Genomic DNA, 25,792 nt, shown 5'->3' on the forward strand with positions numbered 1-25,792 from the left:
TTAGTTGGAGTGTGCAACGCAGGCAGATGCGCTCTGCAAATGTCTTGGCACTAGTGGGACTATAGCAAAGTCCAATAGCCACGTATAGGATGCCACTAGGTACACTGAGTGTTTGCTAGTATAATGGCTTCGTTATAATTAGTTGGAGTGTGCAACGCAGGCAGATGCGCTCTGCAAATGTCTTGGCACTAGTGGGACTATAGCAAAGTCCAATAGCCACGTATAGGATGCCACTAGGTACACTGAGTGTGTGCTAGTATAATGGCTTCGTTATAATTAGTTGGAGTGTGCAACGCAGGCAGATGCGCTCTGCAAATGTCTTGGCACTAGTGGGACTATAGCAAAGTCCAATAGCCACGTATAGGATGCCACTAGGTACACTGAGTGTTTGCTAGTATAATGGCTTCGTTATAATTAGTTGGAGTGTGCAACGCAGGCAGATGCGCTCTGCAAATGTCTTGGCACTAGTGGGACTATAGCAAAGTCCAATAGCCACGTATAGGATGCCACTAGGTACACTGAGTGTTTGCTAGTATAATGGCTGAGTTTAAAAAACTTGGAGTGTGCAATGCAGGCAGATGTGCTCTGCTAATGTCTTTGCACTAGTGGGACTATAGCAAAGTCCAATAGCCACGTATAGGATGCCACTAGGTACACTGAGTGTTTGCTAGTAAAATTGCTTAGTTTAAAAAACTTGGAGTGTGCAATGCAGGCAGATGTGCTCTGCAAATGTCTTGGCCCTAGTGGGACTATAGCAAAGTCCAATAGCCACGTATAGGATGCCACTAGGTACACTGAGTGTGTGCTAGTATAATGGCTTCGTTATAATTAGTTGGAGTGTGCAACGCAGGCAGATGCGCTCTGCAAATGTCTTGGCACTAGTGGGACTATAGCAAAGTCCAATAGCCACGTATAGGATGCCACTAGGTACACTGAGTGTTTGCTAGTATAATGGCTTCGTTATAATTTGTTGTAGTGTGCAACGCAGGCAGATGCGCTCTGCAAATGTCTTGGCACTAGTGGGACTATAGCAAAGTCCAATAGCCACGTATAGGATGCCACTAGGTACACTGAGTGTGTGCTAGTATAATGGCTTCGTTATAATTAGTTGGAGTGTGCAACGCAGGCAGATGCGCTCTGCAAATGTCTTGGCACTAGTGGGACTATAGCAAAGTCCAATAGCCACGTATAGGATGCCACTAGGTACACTGAGTGTTTGCTAGTATAATGGCTTCGTTATAATTAGTTGGAGTGTGCAACGCAGGCAGATGCGCTCTGCAAATGTCTTGGCACTAGTGGGACTATAGCAAAGTCCAATAGCCACGTATAGGATGCCACTAGGTACACTGAGTGTTTGCTAGTATAATGGCTTCGTTATAATTTGTTGTAGTGTGCAACGCAGGCAGATGCGCTCTGCAAATGTCTTGGCACTAGTGGGACTATAGCAAAGTCCAATAGCCACGTATAGGATGCCACTAGGTACACTGAGTGTTTGCTAGTATAATGGCTTCGTTATAATTAGTTGGAGTGTGCAACGCAGGCAGATGCGCTCTGCAAATGTCTTGGCACTAGTGGGACTATAGCAAAGTCCAATAGCCACGTATAGGATGCCAATAGGTACACTGTGTGTTTGCTAGTATAATGGCTGAGTTTAAAAAACTTGGAGTGTGCAATGCAGGCAGATGTGCTCTGCTAATGTCTTTGCACTAGTGGGACTATAGCAAAGTCCAATAGCCACGTATAGGATGCCACTAGGTACACTGAGTGTTTGCTAGTAAAATTGCTTAGTTTAAAAAACTTGGAGTGTGCAATGCAGGCAGATGTGCTCTGCAAATGTCTTGGCACTAGTGGGACTATAGCAAAGTCCAATAGCCACGTATAGGATGCCACTAGGTACACTGAGTGTTTGCTAGTATAATGGCTTCGTTATAATTTGTTGGAGTGTGCAACGCAGGCAGATGCGCTCTGCAAATGTCTTGGCCCTAGTGGGACTATAGCAAAGTCCAATAGCCACGTATAGGATGCCACTAGGTACAGAGTGTTTGCTAGTATAATGGCTGAGTTTAAAAAACTTGGAGTGTGCAATGCAGGCAGATGTGCTCTGCTAATGTCTTTGCACTAGTGGGACTATAGCAAAGTCCAATAGCCACGTATAGGATGCCACTAGGTACACTGAGTGTTTGCTAGTAAAATGGCTTAGTTTAAAAAACTTGGAGTGTGCAATGCAGGCAGATGTGCTCTGCAAATGTCTTTGCACTAGTGGGACTATAGCAAAGTCCAATAGCCACAGATAGGATGCCACTAGGTACACTGAGTGTTTGCTAGTATAATGGCTTAGTTAGAATGAGTTGGAGTGTGCAGAGGACAAGAGGGTACAGTGGCAGGATTGTGGTGCTCTGGGTAGAGGAATGGAAGCCTGCCTTTCTATTCCCTCCTAATGGTGAAATGCAGGGAGGAAATCCCTGACCTGGGCTACACAGACGCTGTTGCTGTTTGCAGGACCTGTCACCTATGGCTCTCTGACCCTGCCGGTACGAGCCCTTAAAAGGACTGCTAGAATGTGCTCTCCCTAAGCTGTCTAACGCTGTGTATGCAGCGCATACAGCTGTATCGGCGATAGGACAAAGGACGGAACTGCGACAGTGATGTCTGACACCAAAGACGCAGAAGGCAGATAATGGCGATCGTGAAGAAAATGTCCGGTTTTATAATGCAGGGACATGTGACATGCAGATCCTATCACACATGCCGTTGCTTCTCTGCCTCAAAGTCCACTTAGGTGTGTGTGTGTCTGTGATTGGCTGACATGCTGGCCCGCCCCACAAGACGCGCGCGCTTAGGGAAGGAAGACAAGAAAAAAAAAAAAAAAAATGGCGATCGCCATTATAGAAACAGCAGTGATCTGAAGGCGCTGTTCACGCACACTATACACTGAAATGTGATAATAGTTTGATTCACAGAGTGACTTACACTATTACAGCAGAAACCAAGCTAAGATTTAGCTGTTTTTTGGCTGCTAGAACCGTTCTCGAACGTTTCTAGAACTATCGAGCTTTTGCAAAAAGCTCGAGTTCTAGTTCGATCTAGAACATGCCCCAAAATCACTCGAGCCTAGAACTGGAGAACCACGAACCACGAACCGCGCTCAACTCTACTCACAATCCGTCATTGGGGTCAAGTTGTAAGTGACGCACATCCGGCATCGTTCGTGACGTATTTGCGTGTGACACCTACGTGCGATCATGATTGAACGCAAAACCGTTGATCGCAAACACATCGTATCTTTCTCTAGAATTGAGCGTTTTGTTGCAGGAACCTAGTCAATTGTAACGTGTGACATCCCTCATACGATTTTGGTGTCTGATGCTATGTGCGCAGGTGTGCGCTCTGCACCGCAGCTTAAAAAAGGTCCGATTCAGAGCGCAGCTGAAAAGCTGCGTTCTGAAGCGCCTCACAATGTCTGTCATTCACTAATCTCTGTCAGTCGGTCACTATCTCTGTCCCTCACTCTCTGTCCATGTCAGTCTATCCCCCTCTCTCATATACTCACCAATCCCCGATCCCCGGCACTGCACGGCGTTCACACTGCTCCGGCGGCTTTTACTGTTTTGAAAAAGCCGGCCGCCCATTAAACAATCTCGTATTCCCTGCTTTCCCCGCCCACCGGCGCCTATGATTGGTTACAGTGAGACACGCCCCCACGCTGAGTGACAGGTGTCACACTGCACCCAATCACAGCAGCCGGTGGGCGTGTCTATACTGTGTAGTGAAATAAATAATTAAATAATTAAAAAAAACGGCGTGCGGTCCCCCCCAATTTTAAAACCAGCCAGATAAAGCCATACGGCTGAAGGCTGGTATTCTCAGGATGGGGAGCTCCACGTTATGGGGAGCCCCCCAGCCTAACAATATCAGCCAACAGCCGCCCAGAATTGCCGCATACATTATATGCGACAGTTCTGGGACTCTACCCGGCTCTTCCCGATTTGCCCTGGTGCGTTGGCAAATCGGGGTAATAAGGAGTTATTGGCAGCCCATAGCTGCCAATAAGTCCTAGATTAATCATCTTAGGCGTCTATGAGACACCTTCCATGATTAATCTGTAAATTACAGTAAATAAACACACACACCCGAAAAAATCCTTTATTAGAAATAAAAAACACACACATATACCCTGGTTAACCACTTTAATCAGCCCCAAAAAGCCCTCCATGTCCGGCGTAATCCAGGATGCTCCAGCGTCGCTTCCAGCTGTGCTGCATGGAGGTGACCGGAGCTGCAGAAGACACAGCCGCTCCGGTCACCTCCACGCAGCTAATGAAGACAGCCGTGCGATCAGCTGAGCTGTCACTGAGGTTACCCGCGGCCACCGCTGGATCCAGTGACAGCGGGTAGGTTCCGTAGGTTATGCGGAAGGAAGGAGGTGGGCAGGATGTTTACATCCTGCTCATCTCCGCCCCTCCGCTCGGCCGCCTGTCGTGTGACGTCACAGTGACGCCGCACGACCCGCCCCCTTAACAAGGAGGCGGGTCGCCGGCCACAGGGACGTCGCACGGCAGGTGAGTGTGTGTGTGAAGCTGGCGTAGCGATAATTTTCGCTACGCCAGCTATCACCACATATCGCTGCTGCGACGGGGGCGGGGACTATCGCACTCGGCATCGCAGCATCGGCCTGCGATGTTGTAGTGTGCAAAGCCCGCCTAAGGGTATGTTCCCATGATCAGGACTCACTGCATCTTGGACGCAGCAGGTCCTGACCTGCGGAGCCGTGAGTCTTTTTTGCAGGAGAACGCAGGAGACCGCAGCTGCTCGTACCCACGATCAGGGTTCAATGCGCTGGGGTCTTTAACTTGTGTTCTCCCTGCGGAGGATGCATTCGAATCCGCAGCAAACAATTGACATGCTGCGGTCTGGAAATGTGTCGCCCTGGGCAAGCCAGGGGACACAGGTCACAACATCACCACACCCCACATCCCAGGTAGGCACACCTAAGCTGAACCAAAAATCCTTGTTGCCTTCCTCCAAGAGTCTGATGATGCACACCAGGGGGTGGGCCAGGCGGTTGGCTCCGCCCACCAAGGAGCTCACAGCTCTGGAGGCAGGAAGTGTCAGGCAGATGAGTCCAGGGTGAGCCTGTGTCAACAGCAGAGTAGCCCGGGTAGGGCTAAAGTAAACAGCAAAGAAGTGAAAGTGAAGGAAAGCAAGAAGTGGTGACAGAGCAGAGAGTGTGCCAAGCCTGAGAGCCCAGCTTTGTGTAGGGCTAGAACAGCAAGGTCAGCGACGGCGGTGACTGTCCGGAGGGGGACCGTTTGGAAGTTCCTGGAAGGACACCGTTGGCTGTGTGCCCGGTGGTCTGGAGCAGTGTTCCGAAGGACAGTCAGCACCAGGGCAGGGGCCTCTCGGACCCCGGCAAGGCTAGGAGTCGCCAAATTTGCCGAATCCGTCAGTGAAGGGGACGTAGATTCCCCCAACAACCAAGTCCCGATTGAAGGCAACAGCCCAACCCGTACAACAGAGGCACCGCCACCGCCAGGGCACCAGTCTCTGAGGGCCAGCGCCTGCGGGCAAAGTGTAGTGCTCCTCCGGCCCAGCTTGAAGCCGGGGAGCGGGTTACCGGTGGGGACCCATCGCAACCATCCGTACATACAGGTGCAGGGAAGAGAGACATCACCGTCACCTGCCGGGGAAGCAAAGCAGCCGTCTGTGGGACCGTCCTACCAGCCGTTTGGTTTACCGTACAAACTGTGTCACGTCTCAGGCTGAGTGAGTACCACAGTGCCGCAAGGCACAGCGCTGACCCCGCGTCCCCAAGCCCTGCACCTCCCAAGCCATCACCGGGCCCCGGGATCACCAACCCCTACCCACGGAGGGGAAACACAACACCTGGCTGCTCCCCATCACCATCCCCGGGATCCACGCATTAAGCAGCGGTGGTGCTACACATCACCACAACCGTGGGTGGCGTCACGGACATTATCCCAACATCCCAAACCCCCCTTTCACTCACGGGCGAGGAGTGCCGCTCGAGGAAAACCCCCGGAATCCGGCCTACGGCTCGAGCCACCACTGAGCAGCCGGACCCGAGCAGAAGGGGTGAGCGCGGTGTGCTGACACCCTCCTCCCCGCCCGCGACAACTTGGCGTAACGAACAGGATCTTACCGCTCTGCCGTCTGGTAGAGGTGCGCCTTGTTACCGCCGGAGGTATCCGGCAGAAAAATTTCAGAAGCCGCCATCTTTGGCGCGAAAAGTTCCCGCTCGAACGTCTTCTCGAGCAGTAGAGGCGCGAAGGCCAAAACCCCGCCCCGAGAGAGGAGGGGCCGGAAAGAGCTAAGGGGGACACGATGGCGGCCGGCCGCATGTAGCTGCGGCTATAAAGGCAGGGACGCCAGGACTCTGCAAACATCCCGTTCCTGGAAGAAGAAAGAGAGAAAGTCATCATGTGGATGCCGTCCCGCGACACCGTACCCCCCGCGCCTGGAACCGCGGCGTGGGTGGAGATCCGGACCGCGCAGCTCTACCAACGGCTGCAGGTAAAGATGCAGCTCCTCATGGAGGAGTGGGAGGCCGACATGGCGGACGTTGTAGCCACCGTGCGGAGACGCGAGGAGGAAGCGGAGAAAGGGAGGGTGAGTGACCCACGTCCCGATGCCCAGGAAGGGCCGGTCATCGCGGCTGCGGGGCCCGGTCCAAGCCCTCTCCCTTCGCTGCCTCCCTCGCCACCCGTCCCGGAGGCCGTGACCCCGCCACTAGGCCTGCTACCACCGCAACCGGTAGCAGTACCCAGCGTCCCCTCCCAAGCGGGCCAACCTGTAGCCGGAGCCCGCAGCAAGTCAGCGGTGTTGCCGTGGAAGACTCCGAAGATCGAACCGGAGGCATCCCTTGAGAAACTCCCCGAGCCGGAGCCGATGACCCGCTCCGGGCCGAAGGCCCAGCAGCGGAAAGCCCCTAGGCCCATCCCCCACACCTCGGCTGAGGTAGCGCCGGGTTGTTGCTGCAAGGCAGCGCCCAAGGCCAAGACACCGCGGGACATGCCGCCCGTAGTCCTGACAGTGGGTAATGTCCAGGATGTCCCGCGGGGCCCGACCCGTGCGCCGGCGCTGGCAGCAGCGCCGTACTGGGATAGGGAGCCGGTACCGCTGGGCCTGGAGATCGCCGAGAGGGAGAGGAAGAAGGCCGAGCTGGTGGCCAGAGCGATCCGGGAGAAAGAGAATCTCCGGCAAGCGACGTTTCGTGACCGGGGACCGCTGTACGAGGGACAGCTGAGGCGGTTTGATGTCCGCCGGGGCTACGGGTTCATCTACGAGCCGGGCCTGGAGGCCGAAGTGTTTGTAGCCCGGCGAGATGTACATGCTCACCTGCCCGAAGAACATCCCGGCCGTAACCTGATGCCGGGAGACATTGTGCAGTATACCCGGCACTTTGGGGAGCGAGGGTGGTTTGCGCTGGACGTTAACCTCAGGAGGGGCCCGGAGGCCCGAGCGAGCGCAGACCTCTACCCCTTGCCAGCAGCCCCAGCGCTTGAAGAACCGGAGTAGGGCAATGAATGCCCGTAGCACCGTCCCCGTTGGGACCACTTGCTTGTTTGTTGTTGAAAAGTTTTGAAAGTTCTGCAATGATAAGAAAGATGATTATCCGAGTTTTCACCTGATTGTCTGCTGTGATTTGCAACCGGCAGGAGCCGGCACCGTTGTCCCCGTGGGGACCGTTAAAAAAGTTATGCATGGGAACTATCCATGGACAAGCCCGTGAACTTTGCAGGGCAACCACAAACGTTAGTGGCTTGTAAATATGTTGGGTACCGTTACCGTTTCCGCAGTGCCGCCTCCGGAGAGGCAGGTTGGAGGGAGGGCCCTGAGCAGAGCAGGCCAGGGCCCAGCCACCAAAGGAACCGGTGGCTACCCTCTGGAGGGAAGGACAGATCCCGCTCGGGTACCATGTGCTGGACTGTGGGTCAAGGGGTGCTGCCTGGGATTTAGGGGCAGCATCAGGGCCAGGTTACTTGGGTGGGAGAGAGCGGAAACCGTGACCGTATACTGTTGAAACGTTAAAAGTAAATGTGCCTCCCGTCTTGGGAAGATTTATTAAAAATGCTTATGTTTAACCCTGTTATCCCTTTTACAGAAAAATAAAACCGGTGTAGGACGGCAGCCCGCGGACGGTCTGCGTTTTGCTAAGGGGGAATGTGTCGCCCTGGGCAAGCCAGGGGACACAGGTCACAACATCACCACACCCCACATCCCAGGTAGGCACACCTAAGCTGAACCAAAAATCCTTGTTGCCTTCCTCCAAGAGTCTGATGATGCACACCAGGGGGTGGGCCAGGTGGTTGGCTCCGCCCACCAAGGAGCTCACAGCTCTGGAGGCAGGAAGTGTCAGGCAGATGAGCCCAGGGTGAGCCTGTGTCAACAGCAGAGTAGCCCGGGTAGGGCTAAAGTAAACAGCAAAGAAGTGAAAGTGAAGGAAAGCAAGAAGTGGTGACAGAGCAGAGAGTGTGCCAAGCCTGAGAGCCCAGCTTTGTGTAGGGCTAGAACAGCAAGGTCAGCGACGGCGGTGACTGTCCGGAGGGGGACCGTTTGGAAGTTCCTGGAAGGACCCCGTTGGCTGTGTGCCCGGTGGTCTGGAGCAGTGTTCCGAAGGACAGTCAGCACCAGGGCAGGGGCCTCTCGGACCCCGGCAAGGCTAGGAGTCGCCAAATTTGCCGAATCCGTCAGTGAAGGGGACGTAGATTCCCCCAACAACCAAGTCCCGATTGAAGGCAACAGCCCAACCCGTACAACAGAGGCACCGCCACCGCCAGGGCACCAGTCTCTGAGGGCCAGCGCCTGCGGGCAAAGTGTAGTGCTCCTCCGGCCCAGCTTGAAGCCGGGGAGCGGGTTACCGGTGGGGACCCATCGCAACCATCCGTACATACAGGTGCAGGGAAGAGAGACATCACCGTCACCTGCCGGGGAAGCAAAGCAGCCGTCTGTGGGACCGTCCTACCAGCCGTTTGGTTTACCGTACAAACTGTGTCACGTCTCAGGCTGAGTGAGTACCACAGTGCCGCAAGGCACAGCGCTGACCCCGCGTCCCTGCGCCCACCAAGCCCTGCACCTCCCAAGCCATCACCGGGCCCCAGGATCACCAACTCCTACCCACGGAGGGGCAACACAACACCTGGCTGCTCCCCATCACCATCCCCGGGATCCCCGCATTAAGCAGCGGTGGTGCTACACATCACCACAACCGTGGGTGGCGTCACGGACATTATCCCAACATCCCAAACCCCCCTTTCACTCACGGGCGAGGAGTGCCGCTCGAGGAAAACCCCCGGGATCCGGCCTACGGCTCGAGCCACCACTGAGCAGCCGGACCCGAGCAGAAGGGGTGAGCGCGGTGTGCTGACACCCTCCTCCCCGCCCGCGACAGAAAGATGCACCACATGTCAGTGTTATCTGCGGAAAAAACAAGCACAGTGGTCACGGGATTATTAGAAATCCCATCCACTATGCTTGTACTGTACACCGCAGCGTTTTGGACGCAGCTGAAGCATGCTACATCCAAAAGACTGCAAATGTGACGCCCTGGACACCCCAGGGGTCACAGGTCATTATGTCGCGGGCGGAGGGGCGCGCTCGCTACGCTCGGGTCCGGGGCTTCTGCTGCTGCTGCTCGGTGGCTCGAGCGGTGGGCCGGACCCGGGGACTCGAGCAGCGCTCCTCACCCGTGAGTGAAAAGGGACGGTTTGTTTGGGGGAGATAGTTCGTGACGCCATCCACGAGACGTGGTGATGATGGCACCACCGCTGCTGGTGACGGGGATCCCGGGAGCGATGGTAGGGAGCAGCTAGGGTGTTGTCCCCTCCGTGGGTAGGGGTTGGTGTTCCTGGGACCCAGTGATGATGCGGGGAGGCTGGATGGCAAGGTTGCAGGGGCAGCGCGGCGCGGTGCCGGATGGCACTGTTGTACTCACTCAGACAAAAAGTCACAAAGTCTCTGGTAAACCAAACAGCCGGATGGACGGGTCCCGCAGCCAGCTGCAGTGTTTTTGTGCTCTCCCCGGACGGCTGATGGTGGCTGTCTTTCCCTGCACCTGTTAGAATGTTCTGACTCCTGTGGTTGGTATTGTGAGTCCTTTCCTGCACCTTCTTGTATGCTCCTCCTGTGCTCCGGTTTCGAGCTGGCTCCCCGGTTCGGTACCAGACGGGCCACTACCCTGTCCCGGCTACCTACGGTTACACCAAGACTGTCTTCCCGGCTCCTGCAGACGGCCACTACCGTCTGCCTGGCTGGCTACACGAGGGCCCTAGGCTCCAACCTAGGCCCCAGTCTGCGTCTGCCTCTCTGCACACCTCCTCTCTCTTCCTCTGCCTGGACTTGTCTGAACTTGTTTTCTGCCTCAGGCCAGCTAGACTCCTCGGTGGGCGTGCCCATCTGCCTCACTCCGCCCAACTGGTGTGTCTGTCTGAACCCGAGGGAAGAAATCAGGTCTCACTGGGGATGACTGCTGTGAACTGCTGGGGGTGGGGGGTGTGCGTGTGTGTTGTTACCTGTGACCCCTGGCTAGTCCAGGGCATCACAATTACACTCACCACATACACCCCCACCCCAGTAAGGTACCACCAGTCAACCAAAAGACCTGATTGCTTCCCTCAGAGTCAGACAGGTACACCAGGTGGGCGGAGTCAGGCGGATAGACACGCTCTCCGAGGAGTCTGCTGGCCTGAGGCAGGAAAACACAGAGAGAGTTTTGGGAGCAAGGAGAGAGGAGTGAGTTCTGCTTGGGGCCTGGGTTGGAGCCTGGTACCCCAGATCAGTCAGGCAGGCAGACGGTAGTGGCCGCCTGCAAGAGACCGGGAATACGACCAGCGGAACCGTAAGGGACCGGGACAGGGTAGTGGCCCGCCGGAACCGAACCGGGGAGCTAACTGGATACCGGAGCACCAGGCAGGGTACTCAGACCCCGAACTAGGCTATAAGCCACCACCATAGTCAAATCAACTGATTGCGGTCTGGACCTCAGGGGTTCATTCCCACCTAAGTCCCGATTGAAGGCAACAGCCCAACCCGTCCGGATAGAAGCCACCGCCAGAGGCCAGAGATCCAAGGGCCAGTGTCTGCGGGCAAACGGGCTCCTACGACACATACACACCGGGGAGCAGGCTACCAGTGCCCAGGCACGGTAGCCAAGATCACATACAGGTGCAGGAGAAAGGCGGACATTACCAACCTATCTGGAGAAGCTACAGCCGGCTGCGGGCCCCGTTCGTCACCCCGTTTGGTTTACCAGTGACTCTGTGTGGTTTAATTGGGAGTACACCAGTGCCCTCAGGCACCGCACCGCGCTGCACCGCCACCTTGCGCCCTGCACCCCGGCCCATTGCCGACCGGGCCCCGGGACCAACACCCTCTACCCACGGAGGGGCCAACACCCCCTACCCACGGAGGGGCCAACACCTAGCTGCGCCACTACACCGCTCCCGGGAGTCCCCGTACCTACACTGCAGCGGTGGTGTCCACCATCACCACAACCCGTGGGTGGCGTCACAAACTTTACAAAAACAACCAGCCCACCACCCCTGCGTGCACCGCAACTACACCCTTCCAGAGCGACGTGACCCCCGGGTCCGGAGGCGCTCGAGCCACCGAAACACACGAGCCTGGACCCGAGCGGCTCAGCGGTCACAACCGAGGCCACGGGGCGGTACACATCGACTCTTCTGGCGCTGTGAACAGGATAGAACCAGTCTACACACCGGTAGAAGTGCGCCTTGTGGTTCCCATCAGCGGCGTCCCGCTGAAAAATTTGAAGATCCGCCATCTTGGGCGCGAAGGTTTCCCTCTCGAGTCGTCTTCCCCGAGGAGTAAAGGTGAGAAAGAGAAGCCCCCGCCCCCAAAGGGAAAAGTGCTGTAGAAAAACCAAGGGGGGGGGGGCGGGCGAGGAGCTGACCTCATGTGACCTCGGGGATAAGAAGCAGGGATGCCAGGACTCTTCACCCATCTTGTTCCTGGATCCCAAAGGTGCAGCGCCATGTCTACCCCGTCCGAGCAGCCCGAAGCCCGCGCCCGGAACGGCGGCGTGGATGGAAGCCCGGACCGCGGAGATGTGCTGCCACCTCCAGACGCAGGTGCACTTCTTGCTTGAGCACTGGGCGGCACAGATGGAGGGGATAGCGGCCGCTGTGCGGGCACGAGAGAGGATGGTGGTTCTGGTAAGGTGGGAAGGCGACCCACGCCCCTATGTCCCCGAGGGACCGGCCGCTGTGGCTGAGGGACCCGGTCTGCTCCTGCCAGCCCTACCACTTTCTCCTCCGCCCGTAATGGTCACCGTTCCCACTCCACCCGGATCCCCACCCCCGACATCGGTGGCGGCGCCCGTCATAACTGCCCGTGAGGAGCGACCTGGGGAGGCTGGCCGTGGACAGCCCAAAGACCACCAAGCACCAGACCGGTTGCCCTGGGAAGCCTGCCAGGAACCGAAGCCCATTCCCGAAGTGGACCCCATCATCCCGGAAGAAACCACACCCACCGCTCCGGCCCCGGCAGTCCGCCCTGCCAGGATGGAGGGAGACGCTACCCCAAGGAAGGCCCCAAAAGGTGAGGCAGGCCGCTCCTGGGTCCCGGACCTCGGCCGAGGTTCCGTGGGGAGGCAGCTGCAAGGCAGCAGAGCCGGCTGCGACACAGCAGGGCTCCCTTCGGAGAGTGACGGTCGTGGCCACCACTGGGGAGCTCCGGCTGGGCCAGACCCCCACTGATACTGACCCTGGGCAAGCAGACGCCCCCTATTGGGAGTGGCCGCCAAACCCACCATGCCCGGGGGTAGTGGCTCATGAGAAGCGGAGAGCGGAGGTCCTCGCCCGTACCATCCGGGAGATGGAGAGTCTCTGCAGCGCTACCTACTGGGTGCGGGGCCCCACGCATCAGGGCCAAGTTTGGCGGTTCAACTGCGACAAGGGATGGGGATTCCGCTACGACCCCGGCCTGGAGGCCGAGGTGTTCTTTTCCCGCAGGGACGTGAATGCACACCTCCCGTATGGTCACCCGGACCGTGACCTGTTACCCGGTGACCTAGTGCAGTACACCCGGCATCGAGGGGAGAGGGGCTGGTTCGCCCTAGATGTCCGCAGCGGCAGGAGCCGTGTTGTCCCGGAGCAGTTCCAGTCCCCTCCCCCACCGTACAGCCCTGATGTGGAGCTGGAGGAGTATGAAGGAGGTGATTTGAAATAAAGAGGCTTTCACCTGATTCAGAAAGGAAAGTCCCCGTGGGACCAACAGTTTGTTTTGAGGTAGCCCGTTGGCTGCTGAAGTGCCCGTTCCGGTTGGGACTGATGTTGTCCCCTTTTCCCTAAAGACAAGGCTGAGAACTAGCAAGCCACCCAATAACGATTGGGCTTGTAAATATTGCCCAACTGCCCTTAACGCAACTGCCAGTCTCCAGAGAGGCTGGTTGGAGGAGGGACCCGCAGCAGAGCAGGCTGGGGTTCAGTCACCATCAGAACTGGTGACCATCCTCCGGGTCAGGGGTCCCCTTGGACGTGGGGCCTCTGAATGACTGCCGCTTGCGAAACACCGTACCTGTTCCCGCTTGGGTAGCCTAGCCAGGTTCCTGTTTCCGGACTTGGGAAAAGGGGTGCTGCCCAATTCTTAGGGGCAGCATCAAGGTCTAGGTTGCTTGGGTGGGAAAGCGGAAGGACATGGACCCGTTCCCCGTATGTTAATAAAAATGTTCCCGTTTGTAACGGTTCAAGTGATGTGCCTCCCATAAGGGAAGAAATGAAAAATGCTTTTGAATGTTTTCACCTGTTTATATCTTTTCAGAAAAATAAAACCGGTGATGGACGGGCAGCCCACGGACGGTCTGCCAAGGGGGAATGTGATGCCCTGGACACCCCAGGGGTCACAGGTCATTACACCACATACACCCCCACCCCAGTAAGGTACCATCAGTCAACCAAAAGACCTGATTGCCTCCCTCAGAGTCAGACAGGCACACCAGAGGGGTGGAGTCAGGCGGATAGACACGCCCTCCGAGGAGTCTGCTGGCCTATGGCAGGAAAACACAGAGAGAGTTTTGGGAGCAAGGAGAGAGGAGTGAGTTCTGCTTGGGGCCTGGGTTGGAGCCTGGGACCCCAGATCAGTCAGGTAAGCAGACAGTAGTGGCCGCCTGCAGGAGACCGGGAATACGACCAGTGGAACCGTAAGGGACCGGGACAGGGTAGTGGCCCGCCGGAACCGAACCGGGGAGCTAACTGGATACCAGAGCACCAGGCAGGGTATTCAGACCCCGACCTAGGCTATAAGCCACCACCATAGTCAAATCAACTGATTGCGGTCTGGACCTCAGGGGTTCATTCCCACCTAAGTCCCGATTGAAGGCAACAGCCCAACCCGTCCGGATAGAAGCCACCGCCAGAGGCCAGAGATCCAAGGGCCAGCGTCTGCGGGCAAACGGGCTCCTACGACACATACACGCCGGGGAGCGGGCTATCAGTGCCCAGGCACGGTAGCCAAGATCACATACAGGTGCAGGAGAAAGGCGGACATTACCAACCTATCTGGAGAAGCTGCAGCCGGCTGCGGGCCCCGTTCCTCACCCTGTTTGGTTTACCAGTGACTCTGTGTGGTTTAATTGGGAGTACACCAGTGCCCTCAGGCACCACACCACGCTGCACCGCCACCTTGCGCCCTGCACCCCGGCCCATTGCCGACTGGGCCCCGGGACCAACACCCCCTACCCACGGAGGGGCCAACACCTAGCTGCGCCACTACACCGCTCCCGGGAGTCCCCCGTACCTACACCGCAGCGGTGGTGTCCACCATCACCACAACCCGTGGGTGGCATCACGAACTTTACAAAAACAACCACCCCACCACCCCTGCATGCACCGCCACTACACCCTTCCAGAGCGACGTGACCCCCAGGGCCGGAGGCGCTCCAGCCACCGACACACACGAGCCCAGACCCGAGCGGCTCGGCGGTTGCAGCCGAGACCACGGGGTGGTACACAAAGACTGATCGTGGGCACGCACCTTAAAGGGACCGATAACCCTCGAGCCTAGAGCCCCAAACACACACTTCTACCTGCAGTTCTTAGTGGACACCCACACATAGCCATTCTTGCACAAGTCTGGATCTGGACGTTTATTACTGTGCACACGCCTGGTAATAGAGGAAAAACTCCTGACCAAACCAACAACAGAGTCGTCTCTCCGTCCATTCAACACCTTACGCTCTGGTACTGCACAGTTATTGGGAACGGCTACCCTATCACTTCTACAGTGGCCGCACTGAGGTCTAATCTTCCCCTTAGGTGGGGGCAATGCACCCTCTCTTTTCTTAGACACTTTGGTGTTCACTACTGGTGGACAGGGTGGCGGGTTTTTAATGAGTACTGCAGAGATGGTAGCACACAGGCACTTTGTTTCACTGAAACTGCCCCAACTGACTACTTCCCCAGACTGCCAGTCAATCAACGGATTATGCCTTTTCAACCATGGAAGTCCCAACACGATGGGATTAAGCAGACCATCCAAGACATAGCAGGACAGACGTTCACTAGGCACAGAGCCCACTTGCAGGCTGATATTAGGCACAGAATGGGTGAACTCTCTCTGGCTGAGAGGAGCTAAGTCAATAGCCTGGATGGGAATGGATCTTGTCAGTGTTCTAGGAGTCAGACCTTGAGACTGAGCAATGCAAGAATCCACCAAATTAGCATCGGTTCTGCTGTCCACTAGCACAGAGATTGTCTCAGTTTTTCCAGCAATAACCACGTCTGCTGTTATAGTGAACTGGGACGTGTAGATGGAGAGATGTACACGGTCTGGTCGTTTCCCTCCACCTGACCAGGAGGACGTGGGTTATTAACAGATGGACTTGGCTTAGGTCTTAATGAACAGGCCCTTATGTAATGAGCCTTATCCCCACAGTAGAAGGAGGACCCAGACCCACGATGAACCTCAAGCGACTCAGTCTGAGGGCAGGCTCCCCCAACTGCATGGGTTTGTTGGCCTGCACCAGTGGAAACTCCTCCCTGGGGAGAACAACAGGGGACAAGGTCTTAGTGGGTCTCTCCCTGAGGCATCAATCCACACTGATTGCAACAGCCATAGCAGTGTCCAGTGACTCCTGGGTGGAGTACACCAAGTCCAAAGCCGTGAAAAATGAATCTACCTACCACAATTTCAGGGAGTCGGTAGGCAGAGAGAAGGCCGAGGACTGGGAATCTCCCTGCAACAGGTAAACAACAATCCCCACTCGCTGTTTTTCACTCTCGGAAGTACGAGGGTGACACAGGGAAAATGTATGGCTGACTATAATGTCACGCAACAAGCATGCTGAGCACGTTCAGACCAATAGATGTCTGACGTACAATGAAAAACACACCTCAAAGACACCACAGAAAGAATAACAACAGTGCGCCCTTGGACTAGTGAGAAGGTAGATGGACACCTCCTAACCTCACCTGTAGCTGTCCCTACTCTCCTAGCTAGTCCCTATACAGTGTCCGCAACTGTCGCCGAGCAGCACCCTTAGTCCCTGGGATGACTAGGTTAGTGAGAGGCAGGTGAGGTTCACTAGACCCACCACTGCACTAATAAGACAAGAGGGTAAGGGAGACAAACAGGGGATAAACAACCAAAATGGAGATAATACGGCTTCATGATGCAGCAGCATGATGCACAGCAGCTCCTTTAACCAAGGTGGCTTGCATACAAATGGCTTTGTATACTCAGCAAAGCTTGCTGGGAGGCCTAGCTATTTAAACACAAGGAGGTGTGGCAACTGAGCTGGTGCAGCTGACCTTAACTGCAGGAGAGCTGCTGGCAGCAAAACTGACATTAACTCCTTAAGAACCAAAGGAAACAAAACAACATTTAAATGCAGAGTCCCAGATAGAGATAAGGGGCTCCAGTTCTCAAGCTGCCACTAGTCTCCAAAAACAGGGAGATGGCCGTGACAGTGGCATGATGGCCGCCACATAGGACTCCATATAATATGATGGTCCTCACATAGGACTCCAACTTGTATGATGGCCTCACAAATAGCATAATGTCCCTACAAATAGCAGTCCAAATAGTATGATGCCTCCCGGGTAGCATAATGGCCTCCACATAGGACTCCAAATTGAATGATGGCCAAACAATTAGACCCCAAGTAGAATGGTGGCCCCCTCATAGCCCTCAAATTAGTATGATGACCCCCACAAACTACTCATTGGTTAAGTAAAAATACTCACTTCTCCCTCTGTTCTGGACTCTGCACATTGTGGTCTGTTCTGCTCTGCACAGGAGTTGCGAAATAATTATGTAAGTGTGCCTGCTGCACTGAGACGTCAGACGAGCAGGGAGAATGATGGCGGAGGGAGTGGCAACTGACAACTCTTTCTTGCATCATTGGTTTCAACTGTAATTGCATCCAGGATGGAGATACAGTTGAAAGTCAGATGAGGAGGCGGGGGCCTGGTTCCAGCACTGACACAGGGCCCCATAGCAGCGGCATGGTCTGCAGCTATTAGCGGTACGCCACTGCTCGGCTCTGTACAGAAGTTTTAATAGTAGAATCGTACTGTCAGATATCACTGATGAGCACAGTCTGCATGTGAGCCATCAATGCTGTGGAGCCACTATGATGTGTTGATGAAGATTACATATATTTGATGCAAATTGTAATGTAACCCTTGCTAAGATGAACAGTTGATGTTAACCCCTTGTGGCTGACTCAGCCCTGTATAAAAAGTAATCAGTGAAAGTACACAGATAGGGAGAAATTTAGTGTAACTCAGCAGGAAGGGCCTACTGTCACGAACATCTCCTGCTATTAGAAGACTTGTGACAGGTTTGGGCCCAGAGTCTCACTTAGCCTTGTTAGACTCTAGAGATTAAATATGTCAGTTTTCTTTGCTAGCAGCTTGTGATTACCTCTCCTCATGTGCATCCGGTTGTGACCGCCCATCGCCTTTAAAAAGTGTCATGAACCACCAGATGGCGCCAGTGATACAGAATCCACACTCTGACACTAACCTTGGATGAGAAAGGTAGCTTCTGCTGGACCCCTTGCTTTTTGTAGTGCTATTGGTGGAAGCGTTCCTGGCAGCAGCCTTGGTGTCTGCAGCAGCAGTGACATTTTGTGTTATACCCTTTTGTTGATTCCCCTGTTTGTCTACCTTCTCTTATGTTGTATTAGTGCAGCAGTGGGACTAGTATCTCTCGCTGGCCATCTCACTAGTGCAGGACCAGGGAGGGATTAGGTATCCTGCTTGGGTGAAAGAACCCATATAGAGATGCTAGCGAGCTCAGGTAACAGCTCAGTTAAGTTCAGGAGGTGTTCCCTCCTCTCTCTAGCAAACAAGAAGACAAAAGCACAATCAAACGTCTAATGAAATGCAAATCAAATAATTTTATTAGAGCAGATAAATAGGAGAAAAACACCAATGTGTAATAAAAGAAAAATGCAAAAACTAAAGTGCCCGTGCATGATCCTCCAAATAATTGGTTAAATACACAATTGGTATATATACTACATTACCAAGTTTGGTAAATATCAGAGACTCATTAATAAAAAAACTCTCTGCATATCAATGGCAAAAAGACCTCAAGGTGACATGAATAAATGGTATAGCTAAACTAATAGATTTCCAAGCAGCATGCTAATTCTATTTCCTAGCGGGACCTGATAGTCTACGCGTTTCAAGCAGATGGACTGCTGTTAATCATGATTAACTGTTTCATGTTTTTTAACTTTTTTCATTAAAATTTAAATTTTATTACATTTGACGGATGCTGGATTTTTCCACCACCTTTTCTTCATTTGAACACCTGAATGCTGGTTTAGGTTTCCGAGCACCACATCCATAAGCCTGCTGTCTGGTGAGCTATTACTTTCTTTTCATTTTTACTATAGTTTTTGTATTTGCTTTTAATTATTACACAGTGGTGTTTTTCTCCTATTTATCTGCTCTAATAAAATGATTCGATTTCCATTTCATTGGACGGTTGATAGTGCTTTTGTCTTCTTGATTGTTAAATAATTACTTATATACGATTTGTAAATTCAATATACTATAGTCCTTGACGCTCCACATGGCTACTGCTATTTATATACTTCTTGGGACACTAATAGAATGCATATAGGGTTAGCTATGTGGAACTGTATTTTGCCATCAACCTTTGTATCCTCTTCCTAGCAGCAGTTCCCCCCATTGTTACAGTATCCCTGGTATACTCTGTGTGTGGTGGCGCTTGACAGGAGATACTTGGTCTTGGGTGGAACCCTGTCAGTCATGTTGTGTGACACCTGCCACTTGGACTAGTTGCCTGAGCCTCTGAGTCGGAGAGTGTGCCTCAGCTGCCAGGTTCCCTTTCATTGTGGATGTTCCTTGTCTATGATACAGATGTGTAACTGTACTGTACTCACCTTTCTTTCATCTGTCACTACGTCACTGGGCCCTCTTGACTATTAGTATTGACTGAGAGTCTATTAATCTGGTATTGCAGGCCTGGGGAAGGGGGTTTATTAGGTAAATCATACAGTCATTACCAGTCTACAGTTCTTAAACATATACTTTGGAATTGTTTATTGATATTTTAAAGGAAAATACTATTGATTTACAATAAGCAGCACTGAAAAGTAGTTCTGAGAATTCTCATAGCATCAGGTTAGTAAAGCAAGCAAACAAGGAAAGTGATCAGTCAATAAGGAAATGAGTGAATCAGTGTAGAAGGAAAGATGAGAAATCTCACCCCTCGGTCATTAGTGTACTCTGCATCACTCAGTGTATAATCCTGAGCACATCTGTCCTGAAAGCCAGACTGTATTCTGGTATCTTCATACATTTCCTTATTCTTGTATCTCCATACATTCTGTATTCTGGTATCTTCATACATTTCCTTATTCTTGTATCTCCATACATTCTGTATTCTGGTATCTTCATACATTTCCTTATTCTTGTATCTCCTTACATTCCGTATTCTTGTATCTCCTTACATTCCCTATTCTTGTATCTCCTTACATTCTGTATTCTTGTATCTCCTTACATTCTGTATTCTTGTATCTCCTTACATTCCCTATTCTTGTATCTCCTTACATTCCCTATTCTTGTATCTCCTTACATTCTGTATTCTTGTATCTCCTTACATTCCCTATTCTTGTATCTCCTTACATTCCCTATTCTTGTATCTCCATACATTCCGTATTCGCGTATCTCCATACATTCTGTATTCTTTTTTCTCCTTACATTCCCTATTCTTGTATCTCCATACATTCCGTATTCGCGTATCTCCTTACATTCCGTATTCTTGTATCTCCATACATTCCCTATTCTTGTATCCCCTTACATTCCCTATTCTTGTATCTCCTTACATTCCCTATTCTTGTATCGCCTTACATTCTGTATTCTTGTATCTCCTTACATTCCGTATTCTTGTATCTCCATACATTCCCTATTCTTGTATCTCCTTACATTCCGTATTCTTGTATCTCCTTACATTCCCTATTCTTGTATCTCCATACATTCCGTATTCTTGTATCTCCTTACATTCTGTATTCTTGTATCTCCTTACATTCCCTATTCTTGTATCGCCTTACATTCTGTATTCTTGTATCTCCTTACATTCCCTATTCTTGTATCTCCATACATTCCGTATTCTTGTATCTCCTTACATTCTGTATTCTTGTATCTCCCTACATTCCCTATTCTTGTATCGCCTTACATTCTGTATTCTTGTATCTCCTTACATTCCCTATTCTTGTATCTCCATACATTCCGTATTCGCGTATCTCCTTACATTCCGTATTCCACACTCACACACTGTACTCACTCTGCTCTTTGTCTCTTGATCCCTTGGTGTCTGATCCAGTCTTAACTACTTCTCTCTGCCTTCCAGCAGTGACGCTTTCAACCTTTCTCCCCCCTTATGTGAGTCAAAGTATTCTATTAGGGAGCCAAAAACCACAAGGGAAAAATATCCAGTGCAGTGGGAAGAAAGGGAATAGGAGACAGGAAATGAGGTTGTTTACACAAGGAGGTTAATAGTGGGTGAAAAATAGGAAAGGCAAAAAGCACAGATGAAAACGGTACAAAAGACAAGTGGGGAAAACATCTAAGAGCAAGTGAATATAAAACAATAGCAGCGAGGTACACAAGACGGTATAGGACTTGGCTGTACTGGGGACAGTGAGTAATAGCAGAAGAATTGCATGGTAAAATCAGACATGTCCATACACTCAGTGCACAAAGCAGCCACACACCAGAGTGAATCAGTAACTTAGGAATTTGTGTTAAAAAATGTTTGATCGTATTTCCCAGAAAAAAAAATTGTATCATGTTAGGATATAAATTAATTTAGCTGTTTGCTCATTGCATTGACGCGCCCATTGGGTTTTGGGGGGGTTACTTGTCACCGGGCCGGTGTAGGAGAGGGATGGATGTCACAGCGACCAGGATCGGTTCCGTGACCCTGGCGGAGTCAATAAAACATGAAGGGAAGGGAATATTCGTGACGCCAGCTGTGGTGTGCGGCTAAAATTGGAGCCGTCGCTTCTAGATGTTTCCCCTGAGGGCAGATGGTAGTGCAGCTAGGTTGGTACAGCTCTCCACAGGCATAGCTCAGGCCCACAGGGATGTTGGGAGTAGTAGTCCACTCTATTAAAGGAGTGCAGAGCGTGATAAGGATTGGACGACACAGAGGTTGTAGTTTAAGTTCTTTACTCACTGAGATGTCATCGCCCTTGGGATGCCAGACTTTGCTGTCATGGGCTCCAGCTGATCCCAGAGAGTTCAGAGGCCTGAACCAGTGTTTTGTTCTCTGAGTCTTTCCTTCTAGCGCTGTGTTGTGTGAGTCCCTACGACTTGAAGCTACGCTGGGACCCAAGTCCTTGGATGGGCTCTGTTCCTGTCCCTTATGGCAGGCAGCGCGAGTCCGTTACTGGTGCCGCTCTTTTGTCACGACTCCTGGCTCTATGTACTGCTGGTGAAGTGCCCACCAGCCTAGGGCTTCGCACCCTATTTTCTGTGCGCTCGGTCCTGAGGGAGCTATAGCACAGCTCTCCCCTCAGCAACCGTGTTCTTCCCACGTCTCACTTTCTTTCCTGTCTGTCACTGTGTTCTGTTCACTGACTGACCGTCTGTGTGCATGCGTGTGTCACCTTGCTCCCCAGTGTCAAGCTCCTCCTCTCGGGTTCCTGAACTAGTGGGAAGTAGGTCCACTATATTACTGATGGCCACCCTCCAAGCCCCTACCCTAGCCCAGTCCAAGTGAAAGGGCAACTAACTGTGTGTTGGGGATTGTGTTGTTACCGGCAGTGACCTCCTCCGCACCCAGGATGAATACTGCACCTCTGGTGAGGTGCAGTACCCTGTGGCGTCTGAAGCCTCAGGGGCGCCACACATTTATTTAGAAAAAACGTGGATAACCAATATGGGCATCATCATAGCCTATAGTATATGCTCCTGAGCAGCAAATCTACTCAGAGAAGGTATTTTTGGTGAGTTGGTTCATTATTCTTATTATTTTTTTAACTGGTTAAAAATTACATTATTCTATTTTTTTTATTATTCTTAGTAATTTTATTAGAAGAAAAAGAAAATCTCTTTTATTCTCTCTCCAAAGGAAAAGGTACACAGAGATGCACTGCTGTGTACAATGGATCTCTATGTCCAGTATAATCTACCTGTGGAGTCAGGGGCTGCATTGCAGCTTCAAGTAGAGAAAACCTTCCCTGTGCTGTTATTAGTGTCAGTGGTTCAAAGGCTAAGGCTCCTGCTAAAATGTTTGGAAGTTGTTAGTCCTAGGGAATGCTGGAAATCAGAAAAAAATGACAACTTTGGAAATGTTTTTCATTATTTTATAGGAACAAAAAAACTGACTTTTTCTTCACCTCTTCATAGAGATATTTTTACAATGTATATCTATGTAGCTGAATAATCTGCTTCTGGGTTCCCTACCTACAATACAGGTCAAGATTACCAAATCTTCCTTTCCCTCTCAGCACAAGCAGTAGCTCATTCGTAGAGCTAGTATCTATGGACAAAGAGTTCACAAGTTTTTGTTCCAAGGAATCCAGGGGAGAGGAGAATCCAGTTTATGCAACAAACTGAGAAAAGGAGGAGCTGGGACAAGATCAGTGAATGGAGGTGAAGGACGGTGCCTATCCTGGGCTGCACTCCTTCGCCATGTGGACTCTGTGTGAGAATGTGACTTTGGGTTGGGTGCATGACACTTACTGGTTTCTTCAGGCCAATGTCCATCACCCCACCAGCAGTAGTCGCAGACAGTAACACACGCAACATCAGAGCTCACTTTTCCAACCAGAAACTTTCACTTTTATTCTTCACTTTATTATGACAGACATGGTCTTCATTTATTTCCTTCTTTCCTCTCACTTTGGGGTACTACTCCTCCGCCTGTTCCCCTCCGCTATCTTGGATCTCTTTCTCAAGGTCTGGAATCTGTGTCTCCCTCCAATCAACTCCATTTACCTTTGTACGATTCTGATCCCCGGCGGCTCTCTAGCCGGACGACTCTCTAAGCTTGCCAGGGTGAGCCGTAAGCTCCGGACGTCACAAGGTTATCTCAGGGTTCTCTGACTAGCCCTAGCACCAAGGCCACGTCTTCTCACACTTGAACACTATTCTACACTGGCTTCTCTTGAGACCTCACAACTGTTCTCTTTTTCGCATCTGTCACTTCCCCTTTAACCCTGCCTTTTCCATCCTGCTGCTATCTCAGCCCAACAAGTAAGTAGCGCTATTGGTGACAGTCCCATTCCATTGTTCCTGGAACCTGCACCCATCTACCAGTGTAACATATTAACATATACAATTGGTATAACGTCTAAAATATGTGGCATAGCCAGTACAGGGACAAGTCCACCCTCGAGAGAGGGCCGAGGTCTCAAATCTGTACAATCCTGCTGAATCTGGGATGGTTGGGAGCTTTGAGTATGGCGTCTGTGTAATGGACCTTATAGTATTGGCCAATAATAGTTTATGTGCAAAGAATGCATGGTCTGTTGGAACAAAATAACAATATGCACTAGTCTGGTCCACTAACAGAACAGAGCATGTAATGGCCGGCAGCTCTTGCACCTGTTTGTGATATGGACCAACACACGTAGCCGCTCACATACACAATTTGCAGACATGACTGGTCTGATTTCAACAACAGCCATCTAAACCTAAGGTTGGTTTCACACGTTTGACGTTCATGATCAAGTATAAACTGTGATATTCAGATTGTTAATGGGTCTTCTGACCAAAACTCAACAACTTCATATATACCTATAAGTCCGCTGAGTTCATGTCAGAAGTCCCACAGCCAGTCCAAACATCAAAGTCCATACTCAGATCCTAAATGTTGTACATGTCAAACCAGCTTTAATCTAATTTTGGAAACACCTGGTGGCAGCGGTAACCTCTGCCAAATGATTTGTCACTCAGCATTGTAAAATATGAATAGAATTAACAGGTAGTAGAGAAAGAAGAGAAACATTCTGATAATTCACTGTCCAAGAGTCTTTATTTTTTTGGAGAGAAATGAGTGTGTCAGCTTTGAAGTGAACCTGTCAGTGGATTTGTGCTGCTTACACCATGGGCGGCAGATATCAGACACTTGCTGTGTTATTGCATATTATACACTGAAAGGATGAGGGGTTACAGTGAGAACACATTCTGTAAAGCTGGCCGAGGTCTAGGCTTTTTGGATGACAAGTCCAAGGCAGGTACACACACGTAGGGAGAGACTTGTCATTCACAGAGACCTGCTTCGGACTAGTCATTTGAGATGTATTGTCCCAGGTCGACTTTTCAAAATATGTGGTTCCTCTGAAATACAGCAAGTTCTGGAGTAATACACAAATGGCTGCAATGATGCAGTGATTGCCTGAGTCATTACTGCTCATGGTTTGGGCAACATAAATCTGTGACAAGTTCCTTTTATCTGTAATAGTCCAGTGATAAATATTGAAGCTATACATTATACATACAATACAGGAATCTACACAGTGGAAATCAACACGAGGTAAGTAAAGCAAATTGTATACAAAATTATTTGATTTGATAAGAAATTTTTCAGTAAAATGTTGAAAGTGGAATAATATGTGAAGAATAAAATCAGATTCACATGAATGTGATGTTTTCCCATTGACCATGATGATACAGAACATCTCAGAAACAGGCTTCCAGAATGATCAGCGGGAGATCTGAAGCAGGTTTATTGTAAGGGGTATATATCTGTGAGACACATTACTGAGATCTCAGTGAACCCAATACATTTTAGGGAATGACACAATCTGACTGCTGACTCTGTGATGGTAAGTTTTCACAGTTAAATGGCCACGACAGTCCAAGCTGCTCTATCTGTGTCAAACATACATTCATCGCGTTTAGACAGACTGAGCGACATGGTTTCAATGCTCCTCCATCCGGGGAACAGCTGGGAAGGAACAAGGCACACAATAATGGACGCAGTGCAGGGAAACATGGCAATTCTTGAAGTATCTGTCAAGGAAGAACAAGAGTGTGATGGAGAAGATTATTATACACCTTCAGTGCACTCACACACATTTGTATATTTACAATTGTATCATAAATATCATATAAATCATGAGCTAAACTCGTTAACCATGAACGCAATCAGAAACCAAGTTTCAAAGAGTATAAAAGCTCTTATTTTTATTATAATTAGATTAAAATACAAAACAATAACAATATTATATCGATATAAATAAGCAAAAAATCGCCAATTCTTAGGTCTAAAACCCAAAATATACCAACATCATATAGAAAAGGTTTTTTAATTCATTATAATATAT

The 25,792-nt window shown here is 51.2% G+C and overlaps 2 protein-coding genes across 2 annotated transcripts in view; both read right to left on the reverse strand.

The window, feature by feature from the left end:
• Window positions 1-20,938, reverse strand: part of C1QTNF5 (C1q and TNF related 5) — a 76,599-nt gene extending 55,661 nt beyond the window's left edge. The window contains exon 1 of the mRNA XM_075328907.1: window positions 20,800-20,938. The gene's annotated coding sequence lies outside the window, so the exon portion shown is untranslated. The remainder of the gene's footprint in view (window positions 1-20,799) is intronic.
• A 3,552-nt stretch (window positions 20,939-24,490) lies between these two features.
• MFRP (membrane frizzled-related protein) overlaps window positions 24,491-25,792 on the reverse strand; it is a 451,053-nt gene continuing 449,751 nt past the window's right edge. The window contains exon 13 of the mRNA XM_075327570.1: window positions 24,491-25,478. Within this exon, the coding sequence (XP_075183685.1) occupies window positions 25,254-25,478 (225 nt within the window). The 3' untranslated portion in view covers window positions 24,491-25,253. The remainder of the gene's footprint in view (window positions 25,479-25,792) is intronic.

The sequence above is a fragment of the Anomaloglossus baeobatrachus genome, chromosome 11, assembly GCF_048569485.1.
Source record: "Anomaloglossus baeobatrachus isolate aAnoBae1 chromosome 11, aAnoBae1.hap1, whole genome shotgun sequence".
Taxonomy (NCBI): Eukaryota; Metazoa; Chordata; class Amphibia; order Anura; family Aromobatidae; genus Anomaloglossus; species Anomaloglossus baeobatrachus.